Raw genomic sequence first — 8,391 nt, 5'->3', positions numbered from 1 at the left:
TGGCTCACTGCAACCTCTGCTTCAGCCATTCTCCTGCCTCAGCCTCCCGAGTAGCTGGGACTACAGGCGCCCGCCACCACGCCCAGCTAATTTTTTGTATTTTTAGTAGAGATGGGGTTTCACCGTGTTAGCTGGGATGGTCTCGATCTCCTGACCTTGTGATCTGCCCGACTCAGCCTCCCAAAGTGCTGGGATTACCGAAGTGAGTCACCGCGCCTGGCCTTTTGTTTTTGTTTTTGAGAGGGAGTCTCACTCTGTCATCCAAGCTGGAATGCAGTTCGGAGATCTCAACTCACTGCAACCTCCACCCCCTGGGTTCAAGCCATTATCGTGCCTCAGCCTCCAGAGTAGCTGGGATTACAGGCGCCTGCCACCAGACCTGGGTAATTTTTGTATTTTTAGTAGACACAGGGCTTCACCATACTGGCCAGGCTGAACTTGAACTCCTGATCTCAAGTGATCCACCCACCTCAGCCTCACAAAATGTTGGCATTACTGGTGTAAGCCACAGCATCACGCCTGTGGTTAGTTTTTAAAAAGATCCCTCCCGGCCCTACGTGGAAGGGGCTGGGGAGAATGGAAGCAGGGAGTCCTGGAAGAGACCTGCTCGTCCCAGAGGGAGGGATGGTGGTAGCCGGGAAGTGGAAGGAAGAAGGCGCCACTGATGTGACCTGAGTAAAGAAGCAGGCATAGCTGGTGGTGTCTGTTCCCTCCCCAAGCACCTGTTCTGCTGGGCGAGAAAGCTGGTGAATGAAGCACAGGCCCGCTGGGGGTATCAGGTTGGTGGGGAAGGCAGACAGGGCAAATTTCAGGTTCTCGGCTGGCTTTGACCCTCACCAGCTACAGGGCCTCGAGCAGTATCTGATCTTTTTTTTTTCTTTTCTTTTTTTTTGAGAGGGAGTCTTGCTCTGTTGCCCAGGCTGGAATGCAGGGGCACCATCTCTGCTCACTACAACTTCTGCCTCCTGGGTTCAGGCCATTCTTCTACCTCAGCCTCCTGAGTAGCTGGGGACTACAGGCGCGCACCACCACGCCCGGCTAATTTTTGTATTTTTAGTAGAGACGGGGTTTCACCATGTTGGCCAGGCTGGTCTCAAACTCCTGACCTCGTGATCCACCTGCCTCGGCCTCCCAAACTGCTGGGATTACAGGCGTGAGCCACCGCGCCCGCTCAATATCTTCTCTTTTAAAACCTCCTTCTCCCCTGCGTGATTCAAGGAGGCAGTGCCAGGAGGCTCACTGCTTCTGGCCCAGAGTGATGGCTCGAAAGGAAGGGTCTCTGCAGGTCCAGAGAGGAGGTCCCGGCAGGCTTCCCTGAGGAGGCCGTTGGGGCTGGTTTGGGAAGAGCACTGCAATTGTTCCGGCTTGTAGCAGGGGTGGGTGCGGGGCAGCCGCAAGAGTACGCCTGTCACCCCGGCCTGGGAACGCACCTGGGGCCGGGGCTGCAGCCTGGGAGCGGCCCGGGACCCCAAGAACCTCGGAAAGGGCGGGTTTCGCAGCCTTCCGGGCGGGGGAGGCTGGACGGCTCCGTCCCGGTGGACTAACAGGAAGCCGAGCGCAGCTGCGCGGGCGGCTTGGCAGATGGACGGGTCGCGTCCGCGTCTCCGGGGCTGCGACGGGCGGAGGAAAGGCGGGTCGAAGAGGAGCTGGGAGACCGCCCCCGTGGACCCCATCCCGGCGCAGGGGGCGGGTTCTGATGGGGCGGGCCCAAGGGGCGGGGTCTGCAGTTCCCCGCCCACCCAGAAACGCGCGGGCGGGATCCCAGGGGCCGAGCGCGCGCTGAGCAGCCCCCGTGTGCGCGCCGCCTGGAGCGCAGGTACCCGCCGGCCGGGGCGGGCGGTGGGGGGCCGCGGGGTGAACGTTTGCTTTCAGGAGGGTGGGTGCCGTTCCCATCCCCGACGCCCGGGGGATCCCGAGCCTGCCTCGGGGCTGGAGCCCGCCCCCCACGCCATCTGAGCTGTCGTGCGCGGCGTACCACCCACCCCAGTGGACCGAACTGGAAAGGGCGGGAGAGCTTTCCTCCAGGGCTCACGAATTGGGGTCCCGGCCCCAGGACCCCGAAGCTGCCCAATGGCTCACGTCCCAGGCCCTAACCCTTACACCGCCTTCCCTAACTTTCGGGGCAGTAGAGGAGGGTCACGTCCCTCCTGGTAAAGCCAATGTAAATAGAAGGGGGGCTCATCTCCAGAACTGGGGGACAGCCCTGATGACCTCGCAGCTCCACGGCTCCACTGGCCAGATTTCCAGGACCAGAACTGAAGCCTCACTCCCCCGGCTCTGCTGCTAATAGTGAGGTCTCACTGCCCGGTGTTCTTGCGAGCCATGGCAGTCCCTTTCTCCAACCCTCTTTCCAGTGGTGACCCAGGCCTTGGGGGTTCAGGGTGACCACAAGGTCTCCCCTACTCTGCAGCCCAGGCCCAGATGGCTCAAGAGCTCCCCACTCCAGCCAGAGTCCTTGTTTCCCCAAAGAGAGGAGGGCCCTCCCCGACTCCCGCTCACTTCTCCTGTCTCTGTAGCTTTCCTGGGCCCTGCCTGGACAGGCCTGCCTGCGTGCTGGGACATGTCTGGCCTCCAAGGACCGTCGGTGGGCGATGGCTGCAGCGGTGGAGGGGCCAGAGCTGGAGGCAGCTGCTGCTGCAGGAGATGCTTCGGAGGATGCGGACGCAGGGTCCAGGGCGCTGCCTTTCCTGGGCGGCAACCGGCTGAGCTTGGACCTGTATCCCGGGGGCTGCCAACGACTGCTGCACTTGTGTGTCCAGCAGCCTCTTCAGCTGCTGCAGGTGGAATTCTTGCGTCTGAGCACTCACGAGGACCCTCAGCTGCTGGAGGCCACCCTGGTCCAGCTGCCTCAGAGCCTGTCCTGCCTCCGCTCCCTGGTCCTCAAAGGTGAGCTCCACCTGTTCTGGGCCCTGTCTCCATCTCTTGCTCTGCCCTGTCTCTGCTGCACGTCCTCAAAGGCAAACCCGGGTCCCAGCCCCAGCTCCAGTCTGCCCCTCCCGGCTCCCCAGGTGTGAACTGTTCTGCTCTTGGTCATGTCCAGCCCCATCGCCATCCTCGGCGATCACCACCCCCAGTGTGAGGCTGGCTGGGCCCTGGCTCCCGGACCCTGAAGCTGCCCAGCGGGGGTTGCTCCTGACCACAGTGCAGATGATGTTCCTGGGGAAGGTTTTGGGTGATGGTTCTCAGCTGAGATGAGCCGGTGGTCTCCATCCCTGCCTCCTTCCATCTGTAGCACCTCTCCAGTGTTTCTGTCAGTCCCTGTCTGGCTGGGGTGGGGGTGGGGTGGGAGGTCGGTGCTTCTCGAGCAGCTGTTTTCTCTGGCTGGCAGGGTCGATCTGGGACCTGGCTCTGAGGGCCACATCCGCCTCCCCCCTTCCCAGGAGGGCAACGCCGGGACACACTGGGTGCCTGTCTCCGGGGTGCCCTGACCACCCTGCCCTCTGGTCTGAGTGGCTTGGCCCATCTGGCCCACCTGGACCTGAGCTTCAACAGCCTGGAGACGCTGCCGGCCTGTGTCCTGCGGATGCGAGGTCTGAGTGCACTCTTGCTGTCTCACAACTGCCTCTCTGAGCTGCCTGAGGCTCTGGGGGCCCTCCCCGCCCTCACCTTCCTTGCGGTGACACACAACTGCCTGCAGATGCTGCCCCCAGCACTGGGGGCCCTATCCACCCTGCAGCGCCTCGATCTCTCTCAGAACCTGCTGGATACGCTACCTCCTGAGATTGGAGGCCTGGGCAGCCTCCTGGAGCTCAACCTGGCCTCCAACCGGCTACAGAGCCTCCCGGCCTCCCTGGGTGAGTAGCTGCTGCGCCCCTGGCACACTGGCCCCACGGGAGGACCCCTGAAGCCTGCCCGTCTTCTGCAGGGGCCTCTGCACCCACAGGCTTGGTCCACAGCTGCCTCTTGGGAGTCCCTCCACCTCCCTGGCCTTTGAGACTCCCTCAGCGGCTTTGTCGGAGTTCTCTGAGCCCAGCTGTGGACAGTCTGAAATGGCTGCTCTGGGAGGTGGTGGCAGGAGTGTCCCAGTGCCACAGGCCGGGCTGGTGCCGAGCCTAAGCCAGCACCTGCCCGCAGCGGGTCTTCGGTCCTTGCGGCTCCTTGTCCTGCACAGCAACCTCCTGGCGTCTGTGCCAGCCGGCCTCGCCCGCCTCCCACTCCTCACCCGGCTCGACCTGAGGGACAACCAGCTCCGGGACCTGCCCCCTGAGCTGCTAGACGCCCCCTTTGTGCGCCTGCAGGGGAACCCCCTGGGTGAGGCCTCACCAGACGTCCCGAGTTCACCAGGTGGGCTTGGTGCTAAAGGGGGCAGACCTGGGAAAGGACGTGGGTCTCCCCACTGTCCTGATCACACATCTGTCCCCTCCACAGTGACAGCCCTCATTCCAGAAATGCCCAGACTGTTCTTGACCTCAGATTTGGACAGGTATGGGGTGGGTTGAGGGGGCTGGAGGAGAGTCTGTCTGCCTGTCGCCCCAGCCCCTCCGACACCTTCTCCAGAGTTCCTGGGTCCAGGCTCCGACACGTAGGCCCTTCTGGGTCTAACCCGTGGCTCGCTCCTTCCTCACTCAGCTTTCCTGTGACCCCTCGAGGCTGCTCAGTGACCCTGGCCTGTGGTGTCCGCCTGCAGTTCCCAGCGGGAGCCACCGCCACCCCCATCACCATCCGCTATCGGCTGCTGCTGCCAGAGCCAGGCCTCGTGCCCCTGGGCCCTCATGATGCCCTGCTCAGCCACGTGCTGGAGCTGCAGCCCCATGGGGTGGCCTTCCAGCAGGCATGGCCAGGGTGTGGCGGGGGGCAGTGTGTGGGCCCAGGCCTGGCCCCAGCCCTCACACCACCCTTGCCTGGCAGGATGTGGGGCTGTGGCTGCTCTTCACCCCACCACGGGCCCGGCGCTGCCGTGAAGTAGTGGTCAGGACCCGGAATGACAACAGCTGGGGTGACCTGGAGACCTACTTGGAGGAAGAGGCACCCCAGGTGAGGACCACCCAGGCCTGCCGGTAGCGACTGGGGAGCCGCTTCCCTGAGCCGCGCACCCCTGCCTAGAGCCTCGCCCTGGCACCTTCCACCCCGCCCCGTCCCTCCTGGATCCTGCTCCCCCATGTCCCTGGCACCTTCCACCCCGCCCCGTCCCTCCTGGATCCTGCTCCCTGTGTCCTGACCCAGGCTCCTCTGACTTCCCTGCTCCCCCATCTCAGCGGCTCTGGGCTCACTGCCAGGCACCCCACTTCTCCTGGTTCCTTGTGGTTTCCCGCCCTGTGTCCAATGCCTGCCTGGTGCCACCAGAGGGGACATTGCTGTGCTCCTCGGGTCATCCTGGGGTCAAGGTCATCTTCCCCCCTGGGGCCACTGAGGAACCTCGTCGAGTCTCCATGCAGGTATGGCCAGGGCAGCACCGAGGGTGGCAGGTGGCGCCTCGGCCCACAGGCAGGTGCTCAGGGGCCCGTCTGCCTCAGGTGGTGCGCATGGCTGGCCGAGAACTGCAGGCCCTCCTGGGAGAACCAGAGGCTGCAGTGAGCCCCCTGCTGTGCCTCTCACAGAGCGGTCCCCCCAGCTTCCTCCAACCAGTCACCGTGCAGCTGCCTCTGCCCTCGGGCATCACAGGTGAGAGGCCATGGGGCATACCTGGACCTGTGGCCGTAGGGTGGCGGGAGTCTCCAGCCAGGGGGTCTCAGCCCGCTGACCCTCCCATCCCCAGGCCTCAGTCTGGACCGCTCCCGCCTGCACCTGTTGTACTGGGCCCCTCCTGCAGCCACCTGGGATGACATCACAGCTCAGGTGGTCCTGGAGCTCACCCACCTGTACGCACGCTTCCAGGTCACACACTTCTCCTGGTCAGTGCCCCCCAGCTTTCTCAGCCCCCCTCCCCCAGTCTGTACAGCCCCCCTCACCCCCAGCCCTCCCAGGTACTGGCTCTGGTACACCACCAAGAACTGCGTGGGAGGTCTGGCTCGGAAGGCCTGGGAGCGGCTGCGGCTGCACCGTGTGAACCTCATCGCTCTGCAGCGGCGCCGGGACCCTGAGCAGGTCCTTCTGCAGTGCCTGCCCCGAAACAAGGTGAGGGCGCAGGCTGGAGGGCAGCAGGGTGGCGACCAGAGAGCTGGGGTGGGGTGCAGGGCTTTGGGTCCCAAGCTACACGGGCTTCCCTGCAGGTGGATGCCACCCTTCGGCGGCTGCTGGAGCGGTACCGGGGCCCCGAGCCCTCTGACACGGTGGAGATGTTCGAGGGCGAAGAGTTCTTTGCGGCCTTTGAGCGCGGCATCGACGTGGATGCCGGTAGGACCTCCCTGTCCTAGAGAGGGAGCCTTACCGTCCTCCCTGCGCCCTCCTTGCTCAGCCCACCCCTGCCCCCTAGACCGCCCTGACTGCGTGGAGGGCAGAATCTGCTTTGTCTTCTACTCACACCTGAAGAACGTGAAGGAGGTATACGTGACCACCACCCTGGACCGGGAGGCGCAGGCTGTGCGGGGCCAGGTGGGCGAGGGGGGTGGGCGAGGGGAGAGGCCCCCCAGGCCCCTTAGGCAGAGGACCGAGCTCTGAACCCCATTGGATGCCCCTTCAGGTGTCCTTCTACCGTGGCGCGGTGCCTGTGCAGGTGCCCGAGGAGGCTGAGGCTGCCCGGCAGAGGAAGGGCGCAGACGCCCTGTGGATGGCCACGCTGCCCATCAAGCTGCCAGTAGGACTGAGGGACAGCAGAGGGGCGGGGCAGGACCGAGGCCTCGCGGTGACCAGGGGGACGGGGTGGAGTTGGGTGGAGCCCAGGGCTGACTGCACTTTGTCCTTCCAACAGAGACTTCGGAGCTCCGAGGAGCCACGGCGGGGGGCTGGCCTCTCCTTGGCGCCCTTGAACCTGGGAGATGCTGAGACCGGCTTTCTGACACAGAGCAACCTGCTGAGCGTGGCTGGGCGCCTGGGTCCAGACTGGCCAACTGTGGCCCTACACCTGGGCGTGCCCTACCGTGAGCTGCAGCGCATCCGGCACGAGTTCCGGTGAGACTCCCACTACCCGCCGGCTGCCAGCCCCAGGGCCGAGCCCTGGCTGCCGGGAGGGCCCACCTGATGCGGACAGAAGTTTCTTCCAGGGGAGGTGGGCGAAGGGCAAACACCAGGCTGGAAAGGAAAGATCTGGCCGCAGTTGGCCCAAGGAGCTGGGAACTCCCCCACACTCCAGGGCAGAGTGTGGTGGCGGGTCCTGGGCAGGTGGGTAGGACCCCTCTGTCACGCGTCTTCTGCCTGCAGGGATGATCTGGATGGGCAGATCCGCCACATGCTCTTCTCCTGGGCTGAGCGCCAGGCTGGGCAGCCAGGGGCTGTGGGACTCCTGGTGCAGGCCCTGGAGCAGAGTGACCGGCAGGACGTGGCAGAAGAGGTGCGCGCAGTCTTGGAGCTCGGCTGCCGCAAGTACCAGGACGGCATCCGACGCACGGGTTTGGCCCCCAAGGACCCCGCTCTGCCTGGCTCGTCAGCTCCACAGCCCCCAGAGCCTGCCCAGGCCTAGGCCCCACAGACTGTGGGCTGGCCCAGACATTCCCCAGCAGATGGGCAGAGCCCCCACCTTCAAGCCTCTCCAGTGTGTGGGGACAGGGGTCCCCGTGGGCAACAAACCCGCACTGTTCGTTTCACCGTCTCAGAGCTCAATTTATTTGTTGGATGGAGAAGCCGTTGGAGGGTGGGGGTGGCGGGGTAATCAGAGGCCTGGACCCTGCGGGGAGGGAACCCTTTGTGCACAGGTGTCCGACAGCCTGGTCCTGTTCTCTCCCACTGTGCCTGGGACCTCCTGTGGGTCCTCATCTTCCTGGGAGTGAAGAGCTGTGCTACAAAGTAACCCATGTGGGATTTTTTTTTTTTTTTTTTGAGATGGAATTTCTGTCACCCAGGCTGGAGTACAGTGGCATGATCTCAGCTCTCTGCAACCTCCACCTCCCAGGTTCAAGTAATTCTCCTGCTTCAACCTCTTGAGTAGCTGGGACTAGGGGCACTTGCCACCACACCGGGCTAATTTTTGTATTTTTAGTAGACGCGGAGGAGGAGGGGGCGGTTTCACCTTGTTGGCCAGGCTGGTCTCGAACTCCTGACCTCAAGTGATTTGCCTGCCTTGGCCTCCCAAAGTGCCGGGATTGCAGGCGTGAGCCACTGTCCCCAGCCACGAGTGGGGTGCTTTAGATACAAAGTCGCTGTTCGGCAGGCGGGGTTGTGCCTCCACTTCTCCACTTCGCTGGCCCAGCAGTTCCACGGAGCACCTGTGTCTGCACTGGAGGCCACGCCTCCCCCAGGGCACCCTCATCCACTGGCGCTCTGCCACCTGCCCGCGTCCCGCGGGTCCTTGTCCCTGCAGGGCCTTGAGGCCCGGAAACCAAGAAAGGACCTTGGGGACGCGCGGCCCGGCCTCTGCGC

At 64.0% G+C, this 8,391-nt stretch overlaps 2 protein-coding genes across 4 annotated transcripts in view; both read left to right on the top strand.

Annotated features, from left to right (window-relative positions):
* SLC25A22 (solute carrier family 25 (mitochondrial carrier: glutamate), member 22) overlaps nucleotides 1-8,391 on the top strand; it is a 20,484-nt gene that overhangs the window by 4,105 nt on the left and 7,988 nt on the right. The window contains exon 2 of the mRNA XM_011930015.1: nucleotides 6,895-6,898. The gene's annotated coding sequence lies outside the window, so the exon portion shown is untranslated. The remainder of the gene's footprint in view (nucleotides 1-6,894; nucleotides 6,899-8,391) is intronic.
* Nucleotides 1,745-7,621, top strand: PIDD1 (p53-induced death domain protein 1). Of its 3 annotated transcripts, none has more exons than XM_011930012.1 (16): nucleotides 1,745-1,816; nucleotides 2,517-2,886; nucleotides 3,381-3,794; nucleotides 4,075-4,284; nucleotides 4,369-4,423; nucleotides 4,570-4,771; nucleotides 4,849-4,974; nucleotides 5,196-5,375; nucleotides 5,454-5,601; nucleotides 5,696-5,831; nucleotides 5,904-6,054; nucleotides 6,150-6,273; nucleotides 6,353-6,420; nucleotides 6,560-6,673; nucleotides 6,788-6,987; nucleotides 7,237-7,621. In XM_011930012.1, exons 2-16 carry the CDS (start codon nucleotides 2,592-2,594, stop codon nucleotides 7,493-7,495), a joined length of 2,682 nt encoding a protein of 893 aa, XP_011785402.1. In that variant the 5' UTR covers nucleotides 1,745-1,816; nucleotides 2,517-2,591; the 3' UTR covers nucleotides 7,496-7,621. The 3 variants fall into 3 exon arrangements, with proteins under 3 accessions (XP_011785402.1, XP_011785401.1, XP_011785403.1); XM_011930011.1 differs by having other exon boundaries at nucleotides 6,353-6,471; XM_011930013.1 differs by lacking the exon at nucleotides 1,745-1,816 and having other exon boundaries at nucleotides 2,312-2,886; nucleotides 3,329-3,794; nucleotides 5,696-5,798; nucleotides 6,353-6,471.

Source organism: Colobus angolensis, unplaced genomic scaffold, assembly GCF_000951035.1.
Source record: "Colobus angolensis palliatus isolate OR3802 unplaced genomic scaffold, Cang.pa_1.0 Scaffold84, whole genome shotgun sequence".
NCBI classification, from domain to species: domain Eukaryota; kingdom Metazoa; phylum Chordata; class Mammalia; order Primates; family Cercopithecidae; genus Colobus; species Colobus angolensis.
The sequence above is the reverse complement of the archived record's forward strand: the minus strand, read 5'-3'. Positions and strand labels throughout refer to the sequence as shown.

What these genes read in the sequence shown, in the direction of transcription:
- PIDD1 (XM_011930011.1), top strand. Translation starts at nt 2,592, where the DNA reads ATGGCTGCAGCGGTGGAGGGGCCAGAGCTGGAGGCAGCTGCTGCTGCA. An exon ending in CAGGTCACACACTTCTCCTG is followed by an intron (nt 5,832 to 5,903) that starts GTCAGTGCCCCC and finishes CAGCCCTCCCAG; the next exon opens with GTACTGGCTCTGGTACACCA. An exon ending in AGTGCCTGCCCCGAAACAAG is followed by an intron (nt 6,055 to 6,149) that starts GTGAGGGCGCAG and finishes GCTTCCCTGCAG; the next exon opens with GTGGATGCCACCCTTCGGCG.